This window comes from Delphinapterus leucas, chromosome 6 (assembly GCF_059928025.1).
Source record: "Delphinapterus leucas isolate spDelLeu-1000000601 "Yukka" chromosome 6, BTC_Dleu_Yukka2, whole genome shotgun sequence".
In the NCBI taxonomy this organism is placed as follows: Eukaryota; Metazoa; Chordata; class Mammalia; order Artiodactyla; family Monodontidae; genus Delphinapterus; species Delphinapterus leucas.
This window is the reverse complement of record NC_143134.1, coordinates 34,566,027-34,586,233: the sequence shown is the minus strand read 5'-3', so window position 1 is coordinate 34,586,233 and position 20,207 is coordinate 34,566,027. Positions and strand designations below refer to the sequence as shown.

Here is a 20,207-nt window from a genome sequence, read left to right as displayed (position 1 = left end):
TTGCCTTGGGTAGTATAGTCATTTTGACCATATTGATTCTTCCACTCCCAGAATGTGGTGTATATTTCCATCTGTGTCACCTTTGATTTCTTTCACCAGCGTCTTATAGTTTTCTGAGTACAGGTCTTTTGCCTTCTTAGGTAGGTTTATTCCTAGGCATTTTATCCTATTTGATGCAATGGTTAAAAAGAAAAAAAATTACATTTCTTTTCTTTTTTTAATTAATTAATTTATTTTTGGCTTTATTGGGTCTTCGTTGCTGCACGCGGGCTTTCTGTAGTCGTGGTGAGCCAGGGCTACTCTTCATTGCAGTGTGTGGGCTTCTCATTGCGGTGACTTCTCTTGTTTCAGAGCACAGGCTCTAGGCATGCGGGCTTCAGTAGTTGTGGCACGCGGGCTCAGTAGTCGTGGCTCGCAGGCTCTAGAGCGCAGGCTCAGTAGTTGTGGCACACAGACTTAGTTGCTCCATGGCAGGTGGCATCTTCTTGGACCAGGGCTTGTGTGCCCTGCATTGGCAGGCGAATTCTTAACCACTGCACCACCAGGGAAGTCCTACATTTCTTTTTGGAGTAAAAATAGAAGTTTTTGAAAAAGTATTAGATTTAATCAGAAAAATAACCTCTTAAGAGCATTTTCATTTCTGATTGAAAAATTAACACAAAACATTAAAATTAACACAAAAAATTAACATTGTACAGAGATATAAAAAGTAAAAATTTCATATACTTTTCAGATTACAATACTTTTATACATCATGCTCCTATTACAGATGAAGAACCTGAGATTCAAAGGGGGTAGCGTATCATTGCTATTAGGAATCTCCAGTATGTGTTTTCTCAACACCGCCAAGCAATTAAATCAATTCAAGCACTAGCTATCCGGAGCTTGAGTCAGATATCACAGGTCAAGAGCTTAGTCCTACAAGACTTCCCCCTGCCACTGCAACTCCCCCCCCCCCCGCCCCCTTTCAGATGTCAGTCACAAGTTCCGGTTGTCACCTGGGCTTCTCACCAACCCATGACTTCCTCCTTGGGTCCGAAGAGCAACTCACAGAACTCAGAAACATTGTACTTACTAGATTACCAGTTTATTATAAAAGGAGATTGTAATGGATACACATGAACTGCCGGATGAAGAAGTGCATAGGGTGAGATCTGGAAGGGTCGCAAGCACAGGAACTTCTCTCCCCAGAACTGGGGTGGGCTACTCTCATAGCATGTGGATACGTTCACTAACCTGGAAACTCTCCAAACCCCATCCTTTTGGGGTTTTATGGAGGCTTTGTTACATGGGCACAATTGATTAAATCATTGGCCATTGGTGATTGAACTCAATCTCTGACCCCTCTCTCCTCCCCAGAGGGGGCTGGAGGTGGAGTATGAAAGTTCCAACCCTGTAGCCATGTGCTTGGTTCACCATCCTTAGGTTACCTAGGGGTTTTACAAAAGTCACTCCATTAACGTAACAAAAGACACCTTTGGTTCCCATCACTTAGGAAATTCCAAGGGTTTTAAGAGCTCTACCAGAACAGGGATTAAGACCAAATATATATTTCTTACTATATATCATAGTATCATAGAATTGGTACCAGAACTTGAGAACTTTGTACCTTTCAAATGTTTCCTGGTGTCAAGTTAACCATAGTCTTGAAGAGGCCCTTTCCATAGAGATTTATATGAAAAAAGAAGGTTGGTACCTTCAGGTTTCTATAGTTTATGGGGAGCAGGGGGAAGTCAGGGAAAGAAAAGAAAAACTCATAGCCAGAAAAAGAATCTGTCTTACAAGACAGTTAACTTGATTCACAATAGCTTGTGCTATCAAGGGAAGAATATTGAGAAAGGAATGGGAAAGTGTTGGGTGTCAGATATTTTTATCATTGTTTAGCTGTGCCTTAGGAGTAGCTAAGACCAAGAGTTGGTTTCTAGCGTTATCAACTGGGAAGGAGCTGTTTCCACATAGAGCCTGGCTCTGGTGTCTACTGCTGCTTCTCCCTGCAAGTGCATTTCTGTCTGTTATAAGTTTCCTGTGTTGCCTGTGGATCATGGCCATTCCGTAGTAAGCCTGACAGCCATAAAGGCCATCTGGCTGAGATTTCAATCGTGTCATTCATCTGCCTGCATACAACTCTTTTACTTCTTGTGTTCTTGTGTATCATGTGTTCTGTGTTTTATTCAGAAAATATAGACTCCACTTATAATGAAGTTCCTGTGAGGTCAGAACTGGTGGGTGGCAACATTATTTGTGGTAGTTTTTCAGTGAATTGCAGAGGCCTTCACAATGATCCATAGATACTCATTTTTCTTACAGCCTTAGTATATTCTTAGGTATAGCTTTGGTATATTCTTGGGTATGTCATACTTTACATGTGGGCGTTTAAATTAGCCTAAATTCTTGTAAGGCAATTTGTCAGTATCTATTAAATTTTAAATGTTTATGCATTTGTTTCAGCTTTTCTCTTCCTAGGATAGTATCCTCCAGAAATGTTTCCAATATGGGTACAAAGACATGTATAAGAATATTCGTTATCCCAGTGTTCATAGCAGTAGCAATTTGAAAACAGTTTAATTGTCTAGCATTAATTGATATGTTAAAAATAACTTGTACCTCCATAAGATGGAATACTATAGAAGCTATTTAAAAGAATGAGAGAATCTATATGTGCTAACATATGAGAAAATGTTCACAATGTATTATGTGAAAACAAATTACAAAACTGTATTGAGTTATATCCCATAATTATTAAGTTATATGTTTACATAATATGTATGTTGATATATACATAGAAAAACACCTGGAGGAATAGACACTGAAACGATAGTGTCGAGGCGGGGGCGGGGTGGGGTGGGGAGTGTGAGATTATGGGAAACTTTTACTTTGTGATCTCTTCTTGGTTTGCTAATGTTACGGATTTTAAGCACTCATATATATTACTTTTGGTAGGAGAAAAGATTACTTTACTTAAAATGAATAGAGGTGCAGTTAACAACAACTGATGAGCTGCCTTAACAGCATTTGATGTTTTTGTCTTTTTCGTATTTGGAAAGCACGTGTGCCCTAGCGTTCTTTGTGGTGTTCCTCTGTCAGTGCTGAGCACATTGGATGCAGGTGATATAGGAGCCCCTGGAGGGAAAAATATGCAGATGCGTTTCTTTAGCGTAAGCCAAAGCCTGAATATCATTGAAGTCCACTTTTTCCCTTGCTCTCATAGATGCTGTCAGAGGAAAATTATACATTTTAATGGAAGCCAGATTATCAGCCCTCTATAAATTGGAGAGTGACTATGAGATCCTTGAAAGGTGAATATACAAATCATTGATTTGTACGTGTGTGTGTGTGTGCACGTGCATGTGTGTCTTTAGCTTTAAAAAGTGAGATACTTTATTGCCCAAAAGCTATATTATGCAAGTTTAGTTTTAAGTACTAATACCAAGTACATTCAGGTCACACGTTCCAGCACTCATGATTTAGGAACAAGGAAACCAGAAGGGAATGGTAACTTGATGTGGCTGTAGCCTCATTTCTTTGATAATTTTAATTGTGAGTTTGCCTTTCTCTTTTTTCTAGATTGCCTGGTGCCTATCTCAAAGGCAAGAAATACAGACCCCTGTTTGACTATTTTATAAAGGTGAGCTTAGAGACTTCTACCGCAGGAGCTGTCCACAACCCAAGTATTTGATAACTGGAGTGGTATTTATATTGTCTTATTGTTATATTGTTTGTACAAGTGTGCCTAAATCCAAAAATCTGTTTTAGTATTACAAAAATTAAATTCTGTTTGTATTGCCTTCTTGCTTTAATAATTAAAATCCTATAGGAAGTTTTAAATACTTTTCTTAAATTACATAAGGAATCAGTTACTTTGATAAGATTTAATGTGTGTATATTTGTATTGTTTATAGTCTACACATCACCCAGGCAAGTCGTTGAGGTGTTTTTTGTTTTTTGAGTTTTGTTTTTACAAACTTAAGATAGTGCTTTTACAAAACTGTGTGTGTAAAAGTAAACAGAGTTCATTTCCAGGAATTGATGAGGTGGGTGCTTTAAGCTCAGACATTTAGTAACTTAGTTCTTATAAGAGTCACAAAGCTATTTTATGTGGTTTTCCATTTTCTGGCAACAGAATCCACAGCTGTAGCTGTAAACCCCACCACCAACAACAAAAGAATAAAGTCAGCAGGAATTTCCTGTTGGTTATTATTTATAGGTCTTGGAGTGAAATAATGAGCAACACTCTCAGACCCCGTTTTACACATTATGTGGAAATTATATTCAGTTGGACGTAGCATTAGCCAGCAAAACCTTACACCATAGCCCATGATAAAATATTTGCTCACCTCTGTTCTGATTCAGTGTAGGGATAGAGTTTGGCTAATGCAGGTGATCTCTGCCATTTGGGCTCTGTCCACAACATCACATCTGCCTCTACATTTTTGTGCACCTGAGTGTTTTCCCATGTTTCTTATCTCCTAACTAATGGCATTCCTCCTCATTCCATGTTGCTGCTGATGGATTTCCAAACACTTTACCTGGTCTTGTCCCTCCCTTGAGCCCGTAGTCATTTGCCAGCACATTCCTCAATGGGTATTCTCCAGTTGACACAAGGCAGTCCTACTCCCTAACCACATTCCCTAATGTTGATTTAAACATATCCTTTGCTTCCATCACACTGGCCCTTTCTTTTCCTCCCTCTCTGCCTTTGTTTTTATTGTCTTCCTCCTCTTTTTAAAAAACCCTCACCTTTCTTTAACGTCATATCAGCTTGACACTCTTCAAGGCTAAACTCAGGTGCCATCTGAAAAAAAAGCAATTTTTGAAATGCTTCTTTGGTTTCTCCCTCTGAAAAATATCATTCCTGCATTCTTCTCTTCTGTATCATAACATGTTTTATTTTTTCTTGTATTTGTTTTTATTTGTCTTAAAACCTCTTACACTAGATCCCTTTGAGAACCTAAGGAAAGTTCATCCCTCTCAGAAAATGCACATGAGCACAATAGATAGGAACTTTAGGTTAAATCAGAAGTCTGGAATATGCACTCAGTTCATACTGATCTAAGTTATTTAAGAACAACTACTATCCATTCAGTTAGCTTCCTGAAATTTCTAGAATGTTTGGTGAGTTTTAGAAAGATGCTGCAAATTCTTTGAAGACAAAAATCATCTGGTGTATACCTAAAATACACATGTTCTGAAATATTAAGTGAGAGCTATGAGAGTAGATGCTGTCTTTGAAGGACAGCACTATAGCTCTCTGTGTGAATGCTGACCCAGTTCAACCTTGGCAGGGGAAGGATCTAAAACTGGACTTCGAGACATAGGAATGCAATGTAGGGTTTCTTTGTTAGAAACCCTCTACAGTTAGAAACAATAAGATACCTTTGTATTCCCTGTTCTTACATCTGATTCTAAGAACCCACATATTATCTCTCCATGCTTAAACTATTGAAGACACACCTTTTAGCACCTATCATACCACACCAAAAATATTTCCAGGTGACTTGGGTAATAGCAATTAAAAATTCGTAGTTATTTTTCAAGTTTAGTTTTAAGTGAATGCCAAAGAATTAAAGAGTTGTGATATAGTTGAAAATAAAATTGCGTTTGGAACCAGAAGACCTTCTTTCAGGTCATTACTAGTTGTATGATTTGGGCAAACCATTTCATCTTTGTTCAGAGTTTGTTCATCTGTGAAATTCAAATACAACCAGAATATTTTTAAAACATGAGACTGCTGATGCCTTTTTCACAGGATTATAGGATTAAATGTGAAAATAATTTCTGAAAGTACTTTTTGCAAAGGCAGAGAGGTAAGAAAGCAAAGGGTCAGTTTGGCTGAAACAAAGGGTATGTGAAAAGAAATATTAAGAGATAAAGGTAGAAGAAGTAGGTCTGTAGTGTTATGTGTATGAACCTGACTTTATTGTTGTTATAAAGAAAATCAAACTGAGAACATTTCCCTTCAGTGTTACAGTAGGTGGAGTACCTGTAACTAGAACTTGTAACTCAGCTCCCATACCGATTCTTCCAAGGTTTGCCTTTTATTACTGAATAACCTGAGCTGGACTGAAAGGAAAAGGAGCAGCAAAGCATATGCAGTGATTGAAAATATACCAGAAAGTGAATGGTTAAGGAAGCACATCGTCTGAGACATTTTCACGAAAAACTGCATTCTAGGGCAGGGGTGAAGTTGGAAGAACTGATGAAAAAGCACAGTTTTGTGGCGAAGGAAGTTAGAAATTTTTCTCTGCAAGTCTTCAAATAATTATTTCATTTATAAGTGATGACCTGTTATTCATGGAAACGATGTATTGAATTAGCATGTTTCTTCCCAATCTGAATTATTCTGTCTTTTCTATTTATGAAAATATAATTTTTCATGTTAAAAGATTTTTCAGGCTCTTACCAAAAACTATTATTAAATTAATATTATGGTATGGTATTGTTTTATTCTTTAAGCCTGATAACCTTTCTTTTCCAGTGTAAAGAGAATGGTGCTTTTACTGTGCTTGTTGACAACTATGTGAAGGAGGAAGAAGGCACTGGGGTTGTACACCAAGCTCCTTACTTTGGTGCTGTGAGTAGTATATATCTTGCAAATGCATTTATGAGAAATAAACGTCAGTGGCCACTGAGTCGTGTGTGTGTGTGACAGGGAGAGAGAAGAGAGATGTTTCTCACTGTTTTTCACACTATGGAGTTAACCTCTTTTCAGGCTCACTGCCCCCAGAGATAACTTTATAAAACTTGCATCTGTAATTCCTTTTCACCCTGAGCTGATTTTTGAAAATGGTGTGCTAAATCCTGAGTGTTGCTGGGCATTTAGTCTTTCTAAAAGGCATGCTGTGTTTTCATTCATTCACTATTTACTTGCTGTACACTTTGCCATTTATGATATGCAGTTCTGGGAGTTTTGACAAGGGCATAGAGTCATACAGTCACCACAACCATCAAAACGCTGAAAGGTTCCATCACCTTTGCTGTGTTCTTGACTAAATAAATACTATATGATCAGAAGGGAGAATTTGACCTCTTTCCTCAAAGCTATGCAGTGTGGTTAATTTTAAGTTCTTCTCAGAGTAATTTTTCCAAAAATGTAATCCTTTTAATGTAATTTGTATATGAATAAAACAAGAGCATAGGGATTAAGTGCACACATTTAGAACCAGACCTCACCTTAGGTCACAGCTCTGCCACTAACAGGCCATCTCTGGGTAAATTACTTAGCCTGTCTGGACTTCCTTTTCCTCCTCTGTGACATGGAATGATAGTACCTGCCCGTCTGGGAAACTACAGGGATTAAGTGGAATCATCCATATAGAGCGTTTAGCACAGTGCCTGACACTGTAAGAGTGTGTACTGCTGGGGGTGTAGCACCCACTGGGGACCTACCAATTCCTCTTGGCTTGATCATTTTGTCAGTGAGAGAGGCAGTGAAGCTAGTCGGTCTCCGTTGGTCTTTTTTCTTTTCATACTTAATCTCTGCAGGGATTTTTATTATGGAAGTCTTCAAACATACACAGAAGTAAAGAAAATATAATATTCCTTATGTTCACATTATCCAGCTGCTTTAATTATTAATTTGGAATTTCTGTTATATCTGTCTCGTTCCCTGTCCCCTTCCCCAACACCTTTTTTATTTTGGCTGGAGGGTTTTGTAGCAAATTCTCAACATCATATCTTTCATCTGCAAATACTTCTGTATGCATCTCTGACTGATAAGGACTTTTATTTTTAACATAGCCACCATGCCATTATACCCAATAAAATTAACAATTGCTTAATATCACCTAATACCTGGTCAGTATTCAAATTAGATGGAAAGTAAGCATTCTTGATAATACTATTTATTGAGTTTTAGGAATTAGTCAAATTTCAGCTATTCATTATAATTTTAGGGTCAACTGGTGTCATTGTTCCACTGTTAATAAATAATGAAAAGGTAACTTCTTGGTGTGTATCTGTCCTGAATGCCAGGCAGGTTAATGTTATAGAAGATCAGATCTTTAAATTTCAGCCTTTAACCCCACTTGGTAGACGTTTTCCAAGAGACCTTCCATGTTGCGGCTTTGCCAGACAATGTGCTATGTGATCTCTCCACAGAGTCTATGCACTTCTACATGACCGTGTTGAACATCACCTGTTACTCTGGCTCCATTCAGGAATGCTGCTCTTAGCTAGTCGAATCGAGTAGGGCTGTTTGCTCTATACTAAATGGTTCAAATTGCTGGACTTTGGGGCTTGTCCTGTCTGTGTTGCTTACTGTTTTTTTTTTCAGGGTCTTCCTTCATGGCCAGGCTGTCATTGCCCTTGGCTGTCATGTGCCACACGCACATGTCGCATCACGCTAGGCAGCCTCTCAGCATAGTGAGAGTTGAACATAGGCCCAGGTGGAACCATACTGGCTTTCCAGTTTATCTTGGAGTCAAACCAGGGTTTGGTTTCACTGTTTAGTCCAAGACAGTCCCTTTAATTTTATATTCAAACAGCATAGCAAAGAGGTAAAGACCTTGGACTCTGGAGCCAGGCTGTTTGGTTCTGAATGTGAGCATTGCCACTTTGCAGCTGAGTTATTTCTTTGTGCCTCAGCTTCTTCATCCATAAAATGGAGATACTTGCTGGTTTGTCTGAGGGGAACACATGATGAAAACCTAGTACATCTATCTGCCTTCCTCACAGGATCGTTGTAAAGGTTAAATGAGCTAATATAATGTAGTTAGATGTTCAGAGCACTGTTTGATATAGCACTTTATAATCAGTTTGCCCTGAGTATTGTTAACATTGCTCAAAATGTATTCCTGAAGCATTGTGGTGAACCCAGCCTGCATGGGGCCCATATTACTTATTTGTAAAGTGAACAGTTTGGGGTTTGTTTGTTTTATTTATTATTATTTTTAAATTAATTTATTTATGCACGCCACACCACGCGGCTTGTGGGATCTTAGTTCACCGACAAGGGATTGATCCCAGGCCCTGGCAGTGAAAGCGCCAAGTTCTAACCACTGGACCACCAGGGAATTCCCGTAAAATGAGTAATTTGGATTTAGATCACTGTTGCCATCCTTTCAGGCACTCTTTGACAGGATGCAAATCCATATGCACATCAAGCATTGTGAAGTACTAAACGGTTCATGCCTTATACGTGTATGTTCTTCTGCTTTGTGCATACATGTATGTGTATACATGCTGCTGTTATAAATCAAATTTGATTTTGTTCTAATGTATTCATATGTGCCATCTTTCTTCTTACTTAGTGGATACTCAGCTATATTAGGGGTTTGTGAAGTAATGGCTGGGAAGACTGATCTAATCCCCTAACCCTGCTATAGGGCTCTGGATTCTCTGAATAATCCTTGAGTTAGCTTCAGTTGAGAGGATAATGAAAGTTGGATACATTTATATGTCAGAATACTGAAAAATTTTCCTATAAATTTATTGCCTCATATGCTCCTCTCTTGCCACACCCACACTTAACTATTTTATTCTTCCCTTCTTCTACCTTTCTCCTTTTCCCCAGGATGACTATCGGGTCTGTATGGATTTCAGTATCATTCAGAAAGACTCTGTCCCTGTTTGTCCTGTGGATGCTTCAGGCTGTTTCACAGGGGAAGTGCCAGATTTTGCAGGACAGTATGTGAAGGTCTGTATCTCTATGGCTTAGAAAGGTGTCGGTTTCATCGTACTTCTTTCATTAATCAGTTTTTTGTTAAATAGCTTCCATATGTGGGATTTTTGTTTTCCCCAGGAAGTAGATTTTGTTTTGTTTTGTTTGAGCACATAAAATCAGAAAAAACAGACATATTATCAGCTGCATTCCAAGGGTCTAGTATCTTCAGAGGAAGCATGCTGTAATTTCAAAGGTAGGAATCAGAAAAAGTGGGCTCTGGTTTGTGAGTCCGGAAACGGCTTTGTGACCTTGGGGTAATCATTGCTGATTGAAAACTTCACTGCCTTAAGTGGTCTGGAACGTACTTTAAAAGTACTTAAAGTTACACAGTGGCTGAAATGTGAACCAAGTATTTGTATAGTACATTTGTTATTTGTGCCTTTTATTCATAGTAAAGGTATCAAAATAACAAAGTTTAGTAATATACTTAATTATATTGTATTACTAAGTATTGTAGGATATTTTAATGGCTAGATTTAAAATTTTTTTTAAATAGGATGCTGACAAAAATATTATCAGGACCCTAAAGGAACAAGGTCGACTTCTTGCTGCCAGCACCTTCACCCACAGCTACCCTTTCTGCTGGAGGTGAGATGAAATGTAGCTCGAGCTTCAGCTTTGTGGATACATTTGATATGTGTGCCCATTCCATCAATTCATGGTTCCCATCTCATTTGTATCCTTTAGAGTTAGTGTTTGAAAACTTCATCCTTGTTTTAAGGAGAATTTTATGAATTCATATATATAGTTATTTCGTTCCTTAGGTGTAAGAAACATAGGCATATGCCAATATGTATTGTGTTGGGATCACAGTTCTCTAGGATGAGATATATCTCTAAAACTTTCTAATGGAATTTAGTGAGAAATATAATGTGCAATTTTTTTTTTTTGGCTGCATTGGGTCTTTGTTGATGTGCATGGGCTCCTCATTGTGGTGGCTTCTCTCGTTGCGGAGCACGGGCTCTAGGCATGCAGGCTTCAGTAGTTGTGGTGCGTGGGCTCAGTAGTTGTGGCTCATGGGTTCTAGAGCACAGGCTCAATAGTTGTGGCGCATGGTCTTAGTTACTCTGCAGCATGTGGGATCTTCCAGGACCAGGGATCGAACCCGTGTCCCCTGCATTGGCAGGCGGATTCTTACCCACTATGCCATCAGGGAAGTCCCTGTTATGCAAGTTTTAATATAACATCATACTATAAAGATGTGGGTGAAAATGGAATGTTCAGTGGCATCACGTTTTGTTCCCGTGTTTCCTCTTTGCTGAGGTTGACATCATTTCTTAGTCAACTGTCACACAGCAGAACTATATTTTTTCTTGTTCTCTTATTAGCTTTTACCTTCTTGTGAAAGATGGAGGGAGATGACATAGACATTAGTATTTGCAATAGAAATAAATATCAGTAGAAGGCCTAATAGTTGGTGGTGATATCAGTAAGGAACTAAAGGTCAGTCTTACCCTTTGCCCCTGCATACCTCAGTCTGCCCAGCCACATTCTGCATTTTTGCTTCCACAGGTCAGACACTCCCCTCATTTACAAAGCAGTGCCTAGCTGGTTCGTTCGGGTGGAGCATATGGTAGACCAGCTGCTGAGGAACAATGACCTATGTTACTGGTGAGCAATAAGATGTGTGTCTTCATAATGTCCTTTGTCATGTAGTTAGTACTGGTTTATACTTCCCTCAAGTTATAGTAATTTTAAAAGCCGTCTTTTATTGTATATTGTAATAATAGCTATTTTTCTGTTTATTCAGGAACACAAAATAATTTAAATAATATTGTATAACAGAAGAAACAGCCCTCTTATGACAGGACATATAGGGGAACATTTTTCTTTTTTAAACCCAATGGAAATGAGAAGTTGCCATTTATTTGATTTAAAGAATGGAATGACTTTGGAAAACTGGCTGTACTCTCAGAGTCCATTAGCTTTAAATAATAGTCATTTTCAGGATATACATTTATTTGGATATACCTACAAAAGCCATTTACACTTACTACTTTTGACACTTGTTGAGTTCCTAAAATATGACAATGTCTTGTGTACACTGGTCTCATGGATAAACACTGCAGGAACAGAAGCCTTTCTCTCCTCAGCTAATATCTAAACTGCAGAGAGGTGTTACAGTAGTTCCTCCATTTTTCCATAGCGGGTATGTTCCAAGACCCCCAGTGGATGCCTGAAAACGTAGATAGTACCAAACCCTACACTGTATATACTGTGTTTTTCCTATACCTACATACCTATGATGAAGTTTAATTTATAAATTAAGCACGGTAAGAGAATATCCAAATTGCCAGCATCACTGCTTTTGCCCTTTGGAGCCAATTTTTAAGTAAAAATAAGGGTTATTTCCACACAGGCACTGAGATAATCAACAACTGATGTGGTAGCCAAGATAGCTGCTAAGTAACTAATGGGCGGGTAACATATACAGCCTGGATACGCTAGACAAAGGGATAGTTCATTTCCCAGGCAGGATGGAGTGCAAGGGCGCAACACTTCATCATGCCACCCAGAACAGCGTGCAGTTTAAAACTTACGAACTTTTTACTCCTGGAATTTTCCTTTTAATATTTTTGGACCACGGTTGACTGTGGGTAACTGAGACCATATGAAACCACAGATAAGGGGGGACTACTGTACTTCAACCTGTAGGTGCAAGAATGATACAAAACTAAATCTGTGTATTCCAGAAGAATGTTTTTCCCTGAGAGTCTTGAGGGTAATCACTATTTCTTATTTTCCCCAAGAATCCAGCTTGACTTTAAGTTGTGTTCTCTGGGGAAGTAAGAAATAGTGCATTTTGATTTTGGAAGAATGGGGAGAATCTCAGGGCAGTAAAAGAAAACTATAGCTTTCTATATTTCTTAGCAAAGTGAATTTCTCAAGAGCAAAATGTTTTTTCATTTTTATACCTAGGAAGCTCTTTAGTTTCCTGGTGGAGCACTGAGTATAGAATATTCGTGTGGCTGCCTCATTGGAGGTGGTGGTGACAGGTGTGCAGGCCTATAAACTGACCTAGGATGGTAACTGCAGCACCTGAGAGGACAAAATGTTTTGGAGCCTAGGTGTGCCCTAACTCAGTCTTGAGCTTGACAGCGTTTCCTACAAAGCTGAACCTTAAAGAATAAGGAGTCATTTACCAGTCAGAAGCTATAAGAGCCTTGGGTAGGGGGGTGGCTGAGGGAAGGAGGGTGGCGGGGTGAACGTTATCGAAGTGGAGGGATGGCATGGACAGAGGCAGTGAGGTAAGAAGCTGCATTCTAAGGAACTTGCCTTATTGCTAGAGCCTAAAGTGCAGTGGCGGGACTGCAGGTGAGCCTGGAGAGGCAGCTTCTCACCAGCTACACATAACCCCGCCTATTCAGACTCTTACTTTGTAGGTGATTAAGAGCCCTTGCTAATGAGTTTCGGTAAAAGCGCTATTGTATGGATGACCTGAAGACTAGATCTAAGTAAGGTCAGGCTAGCTGTCGTCCTGGTGATTGGTTAAAGGATTGTGGCAGTCCTGCAGTTGGAGAGCAGGACAGAAAAGCTTGTGTGCTGTGGGGTTTCATATTACAGAGCATCTTCCTGGGATGGATTCATAGCAGAAACAGCCTCTGTGGGTCTTCTGGTGCTGTCCATTTGGAAGACATTCTCGTAGGAGTGAGCTCAGCATTTCCAGAATGTTAGGTTCACAAAGGCTTATGCAGATCTAATTTACAAATTTACTTACTAATGTTTTTATGTGATTGGTTATGTGATCTGTTTATTGCAGGGTCCCAGAGTTTGTGCGAGAAAAGCGATTTGGAAATTGGCTGAAAGATGCACGTGACTGGGCAATTTCCAGAAACAGATACTGGGGCACTCCTATCCCACTGTGGGTCAGCGATGACTTCGAGGAGGTGAGGCAGGGCAGTGTTTACTTGTGTTGATTTTTGCTAAAGCACTTCATTCATGCATCTCAGTATGGGGTAAAAGAATATGGTTTCTTTTTTTCTTTGCCCCTTTCTTATTGCATCAGGTTTTTTTTCGTTGTTCCTTCCTAGAATCATGACATAAATAAGAATATGTTTTTAAAGTTAATTAAATATAGTTTTAAATTTCCCTCTGTGTAGGGCTTCCCTGGTGGCGCAGTGGTTGAGAGTCCGCCTGCCGATGCAGGGGACACGGGTTCGTGCCCTGGTCCCGGAAGATCCCACATGCCGCGGAGCGGCTGGGCCCGTGAGCCATGGCCGCTCAGCCTGCGTGTCCGGAGCCTGTGCTCCGCAATGGGAGAGGCCACAACAGTGAGAGGCCCATGTACCGCAAAAAAAAAAAAAAAAAAAAAATTTCCCTCTGTGTAAAAGTGAAAAATGTAATTTGTATTTTTCTCGGGAAACTCCTCACATTGTTTATCTTGTGTTGCTCAGAACTCTTTTTCTCCTTTTGAGTTTCTGATGAACAGAATAGAGACTCCACCCGCTGCACTAAGTCACAGCATATTAAAACGGCCCTATTAGTGATAAAAAAGGACGACTTAAAAGAATTACCAAAGTGGGCTTCCCTGGTGGCGCAGTGGTTGAGAGTCCGCCTGCCGATGCAGGGCACACGGGTTCGTGCCCCGGTCCGGGAGGATCCCACATGCCGCGGAGTGGCTGGGCCTGTGAGCCATGGCCGCTGAGGCTGTGCATCCGGAGCCTGTGCTCTGCAACGGGAGAGGCCACAGCAGTGAGAGGCCCGCGTACCGCAAAAAAAAAAAATTAATAATAATAATAATAATAAAATTACCAAAACATTGCAGACCTTTAATTTAAAATCAAATTGTGTGTGTGTGTGTCTCTAAATAAATACATACATAGGTATATAGATGTATCCCCTCTGTCCAATGCTGACAGCATTAGAACAGTCATGAGCAGCAGCAGCAGCCCAGGGACCTCAGTAAATCTCCAGTAGGGACCTGAAAGGCAACAGTGAAGTAGCTGAATCAGAGGACTTTACAGGACTGAGCAGGAAGTGCAGAGAAAGAGGCTGTGGGTATTCATTAGGTAGTAGATGACCTCTGGGTGTGAACCCACAGCAGCTCCTGCTGGTGTAGCCTGGCTACACGGCCCCTGTTAGATGACTCACCCCGTTCTGAATGCCCGTGCTGGGCCCATCTCCCAGCCTCCTTACATGAGTATAATCCTAATGTCTTGCAATCTGACTATTTGGTCCAGTTCATGCACAATAAATTAGTCCCAGCTTTGACTTGAGAAGGTTTCAGATTAAAGAGCCAAGTTCAAGTGCCAGGAGCAAACTAAGATGCCTTAGAGTAACAGTCTAGGCATTTCACTTATGCTAGTTATTTTTGTCAGAGATTTGGACATAGTAGACCCTCAAGAAATACTCGTTGAGATGATGGCTGTGAAATTCTCTCCTTGTAGGGAATCCCTCTGATATAGGGGTAGATAGCAAAGAAGTGAGGTCTGCTCACCAATTCAGTCAGTGACCTATAGTCTTTCATGAGGTAAGCCACCTTGATGATAACTCATGAAGATCAAAAGTTTCTAAACCTAAACATGAATGTTACATAAATTAACTCTGTTTGATCCTTGGCTCTGAGGCCTTTTAACTTTGTTTTGACAGGTGGTGTGTGTTGGGTCAATGACAGAACTGGAAGAACTGTCAGGAGCAAAGATCTCAGATCTCCACAGAGAGAGGTCAGTTTCTGAATGTTTGATTCACTTCAGTATCGGGCTAGATAGCCTGTTTAGACATGATCTCTGTATCAGATCACAGAGCTACATGTAGAAATCAGACACTAGTTTGCTGAATTACTTCGTTGTTGCTGATTCATGTCATATTGAGGAAAGGTGGCCTCTTGTCCTTGAGTTAGATGTCAGGAGACTTTGGTATATAACCTTCCAGATGGAGCCCTGATGGTGCTCTCTGAAAGCCTGTGATAACTGCCTATATTTCTGTTTGCAGATGCATATGAAAGAGCTGTGAGGGCATTGTGTTTCCTCTTGGCAATTAAACTGTAATTTCTGTTTTGCTTAAAATTAATAGAAGTGGCTACTTCTTTGTTTACTAGCATTGACCATCTGACCATTCCTTCACGCTGTGGGAAGGGATTGTTGCATCGCATCTCTGAAGTGTTTGACTGTTGGTTCGAGAGTGGCAGCATGCCCTATGCTCAAATTCATTATCCATTTGAAAACAAGAGGGAGTTTGAGGATGCATTTCCTGCAGATTTCATTGCTGAAGGCATTGACCAAACCAGAGGATGGTATGTTTCTTTAAAGCGTATTTATTTATTTATTTATTTATTTTTGGCTGCATTGGGTCTTTGTTGCCGCACGTGGTATTTCTCTAGTTGCGGCAAGCGGGGACTATTTGTTGTGGTGCGTGGGCTTCTCATTGAGAGGGCTTCTCTTGTTGCGGAGCATGGGCTCTGGGCACGCGGGCTTCAGTAGTTGTGACGCACGGGCTTAGTTGCTTCGCGGCATGTGAGATCTTCCTGGGGCCAGGGATCGAACCTGTGTCCCCTGCATTGGCAGACAGATTCTTAACCACTGTGCCACCAGGGAAGTCCCTCTTTAAAGTGTTTTACTGATTTGATTTAACAGATATTTTACTGAGCATTTAGCATTTATCAGCTGGGTGCTGGGGAGATTGTGTCAAACAAGACAGGCTTGGGCTTCCCTGGTGGCACAGTGGTTGAGAGTCCACCTGCTGATGCAGGGGACACGGGTTCGTGCCCCGGTCCGGGAAGATCCCACATGCCACGGAGCGGGTAGGCCCGTGAGCCATGGCCGCTGAGCCTGCGCGTCCGGAGCCTGTGCCCTGCGACGGGAGAGGCCACAACAGTGAGAGGCCCGCGTACCACAAAAAAAACAACAACAAAAAAACAAGACAGGCTCTGCTCCTGCCCTCTGCCCCTCACCACTAAACATACCATAAAAGTGTCTTTTGAGCAGGAATCTCACACTCTATTAGGGCTGTAGTTTTAGAGTTTGAATTGTTTCACATTTTGGAATACAGAGATTTTGGTGTATGGAAAGGTTAAGTGATACAGAACAATTAATGTGTCCTTAGTTTGTTTACTTCAAATCATTTACACAAGTGTTTAGTGTGTATTTACATAGAATTTACTGGAGTGGGTGCTACAAATTGGAGGGTTAGTTGAAAATGTACTAAGATGTTAAGGCTGGCCTCATAACATTCTAAAAAATCCAGGTTTAAAATTTTTAAAAAAGAAAAAAAAACATGGTGGGGAGGACTTTGGCATTGGTTTTATCTGATGCCTTATCTAAAGCAGTACCCTCATCCTCTTAATTAGAAAAAGATGAATTACCTTCTCTTCATGCATGAGTTTGGCTGACCCAGGTTCTAATTATACTTTCATTAGTAATGTTTCTGCAGGAGTGTTAAAAGAATGTTGGTATCATTTTCTCTTTACAGCTTGTAGTCATCACAAACTGATGGAATTCCAGACTTAATGTTCTTAATGTTTTCAGCTTCCAATCCATTTTTCTGTAGAAACAGCTACCATATACAAACTCCTGTTCTTAGGGAGGGCCAGATGACTCACCAATAAGTTGTTTCTCTGAGGAGTTGCCATGTCTGGCCACTGTTAAAAGCCCTCACGTGGGTCCCCATGTGCACATTGCCTCCCTCGCCTTCTGTCAGGTATGGGCTGCCTCTCGTAAGAACCAGGGTCCTCCTGACCTGTCTGATTTCCGTCCTCATTAGTTGTGTCTGGTGATGTTCTTGGGATGCAAAATCAGGTCGGAGATGACACAAGTGCATTACTTACTGGGACAGCTTACATGAATGTGATAGAGTTCTTTTAGCGAACAATCTAGGTAGCATATAAACATGCATGATATCTGATAGAATAAAAACATTTTCTATGTTCATATAGAGTAGCTTTTAACTTTTGGATGAGAGTGCTTTTTTCATCTTTTGTCATCAGACTGGCCCATATGACCTTGTGCTAAAGGCAACACATCTCTGGATTTCCAGCCTGGCATTTCTGGGAGGTCCTGAGAGGCCACCCAGTGCTGCCTTGCTCTGCCTTGTGGCTGTCCAACTAGCTCTCCAAGGAAGGTGATAGTACTGCCCCCAGCAGGGGGTCAGTACCTCATTCCAGGGCTTTATTTGCTTTAAATAAAGTTCATTTTATTTTTTCTAGTGAGAAGCTCTAATATGACTGGTCTGCAGTGGGTCCTGTGCCTAATTTTTCAGCACTCCCCAGATGATTCTGAGGTATCCAGGATCAAGAACCATTGCTTTGTGATTATCAAGAAGTGTAACTTACCTAAAATAGAAATTCAGTCCAATAAGTAAACACAGTTTTTTTTTCCTATGCTTGAATTCCTTTTCTTATTTTATTGAACTCTTTGTTTGTGGGTTTTTTTCCAGGTTTTACACCCTGTTGGTGCTGGCCACAGCTCTCTTTGGACGGCCACCATTCAAAAATGTGATTGTGAATGGGCTCGTCCTGGCAAGGCAGGTGCACTCCCTTGTGTAATAATGAGTTGCAGTTCCTGATCTCCTTTATTCTTTCAGCATGTTCTGGTTGGATCTAACCATTCTTTGTGAAAAAGGGATTCAGGAATGCCCCAGCTCTGTTCCTATTCTCTTCCTTCCTTCTGCCTTTATACTTCTTCCTGCTCTCCCTTTTCATCCAACTCCTGTCTTGTGCTCTTCTCAATCTGTAACATTCTGTCTCTACATATTCCTCTGTCTTAGGAGAAGGACTGCATTAAGAGCTAAGCCTAATGGAGGAGGACAGAGGGGAGGACATGTGTCCCATGATACTACTAGTGATAAAATAACATTTGTCATTTAGAATTTTATAAAGTACTTTTGCTTATAGCTCTTATTAAATCTGTACACTGGTCCTTTAATATAGATTTTTGTTGTCCTGTTTTTAATATATGAGGAAGCTATTGGTTCTAGAGGCTTATTATAGAGGATTCTTATTTTTTCCTTCTACCGCCTCTAGTCATTAAAAGTAAAAACAAATAAAAAGAAGAAAATGAAATTTTTATACCTAGATACTTTGCTTCATGTGCTGTTCAAGGCAGGGGATGACACCTGGCACTGTACCAGGCTCTGTTTTGAGCATTTACACATCTTCACTCATTTATCCCCAGAACTATTTGAAATGGGTCCTTTCATTGTCCATTTTGACATTTGAGGAATTTGAAGTGCAGAAAAATTAAGGTCATACAGCAAAAGAGTATGAAATTCTAGTTCTATATCCAGGCAGTCTGGCTCTATAGTCTGTACTTTTTTTTTTAATTGAAAATCTTACTGAATTATAGTTGTAAAAATTAATAGAGACCCCTCGTGTGCTTTGCCTGGTTCCCCCAATGGTCACGTTTTTGAAACTGTAGCACATTGTCACGATCAGGATGTTGATTGAATCCACCAGTCTTACTCAGATTTCCCCAGTTTTACTCATTTGCTATTGCATGCAATATTATCTCATATATGGGTTCCTGTATCCACCAGCACAGTCAAGATACTTGGCCTGTTTCAACATCACAGGATGCCTCTGTTGCCCTTTTATAACCATACCCACCCCACCCCTTCACACTCCTCCCACCTCAGCCTTCAGTCCTAATCCCCATCCCCTGGCAACCACTCATCTATTCCCCATCTCTGTAATTTTGTCATTTCAAGTATGTTATATAAATGGATTCATATCATATATAACCTTTTGTGATTGGCTTTTTTTGCTTACTGTAATTCCCTGGAGATACCTCAGGTGGTTTTATGGATCCATAGTTCTTTCTCATTGCTGAGCAGTGTTCCATGGTGACCCACAGTTTGACTTTTCACCTGCTGAAAGACATTGAGGTTGTTTCCAGTGTTTGCTGACTATGAATAAAGCTGTGAACTTTCTAAGGTTTTGTGTGAATATAAGTTTTCGTTTCTCTGGGATAAATGCCAAGGCTGTGTTTTTTCACTGTTACACTCTGGCATCTTCCTGCTGCCATTTATCCCGAAACTTCTCCATTGACTCGCTACAGTATTCAAAAAGAAGCTTAAACAACCTATTGTTGTGCCTTAGTAGTAGCTTGTGTCCCATTTGCACTTACGTATTCCAACTTGTAGATAATCTGTAACCATATATAAATTGTGATGTTGACTTATTTATTTGGTGTTTCCCTTCTATTTTTCAAGTGATGGCCAAAAAATGAGCAAACGCAAAAAGAATTATCCAGATCCACTTTCAGTCATTCATAAATATGGTGCTGATGCCCTCAGGTACAAACCAGTGCTCTGCCTTGTGTGTATTTGTCATTTCTTATTAAGCATCTTACATTCTGTTAATCATGTTTTCAGTGATATTAATCATTCTATTAATTTGGTTTATAATTAGCTTTTTTAAAAAAATGCACATCTGTTACATGGAGAATTACATTGGTATGGTGTTGACTTTAAACCCCCAAGGTGGTTTTCTAAATAGTAAAGATGTTTCTATATCTATAGGTCTTTTGGAAGAGGAGGCTGTGTGTTGGATTTTATTAAGCAGCACACGTACTCCCAGGCTAGTTGCTGGTGCCTTTCCCTCATTCCTTCTGTA

The 20,207-nt window shown here is 40.2% G+C and overlaps 1 protein-coding gene across 8 annotated transcripts in view; it reads left to right on the top strand.

Moving 5' to 3' along the window:
* The window catches only part of IARS1 (isoleucyl-tRNA synthetase 1), an 81,111-nt gene that overhangs the window by 23,629 nt on the left and 37,275 nt on the right, over positions 1–20,207 (top strand). For 7 of the 8 annotated variants that reach the window (XR_016393519.1, XM_089912957.1, XM_089912959.1 and 4 more), the window contains exons 8-18: positions 3,209–3,296; positions 3,565–3,625; positions 6,476–6,571; positions 9,512–9,634; positions 10,158–10,249; positions 11,174–11,272; positions 13,422–13,548; positions 15,251–15,324; positions 15,699–15,893; positions 18,032–18,118; positions 19,805–19,888. Coding sequence is in view for 7 of the 8 variants with exons in the window: in XM_089912957.1 (XP_089769083.1) it covers positions 3,209–3,296; positions 3,565–3,625; positions 6,476–6,571; positions 9,512–9,634; positions 10,158–10,249; positions 11,174–11,272; positions 13,422–13,548; positions 15,251–15,324; positions 15,699–15,893; positions 18,032–18,118; positions 19,805–19,888 (1,126 nt within the window). In the remaining variant the exon portion in view is untranslated. The remainder of the gene's footprint in view (positions 1–3,208; positions 3,297–3,564; positions 3,626–6,475; positions 6,572–9,511; positions 9,635–10,157; positions 10,250–11,173; positions 11,273–13,421; positions 13,549–15,250; positions 15,325–15,698; positions 15,894–18,031; positions 18,119–19,804; positions 19,889–20,207) is intronic. The other variant, XM_089912960.1, reaches the window with a different exon arrangement.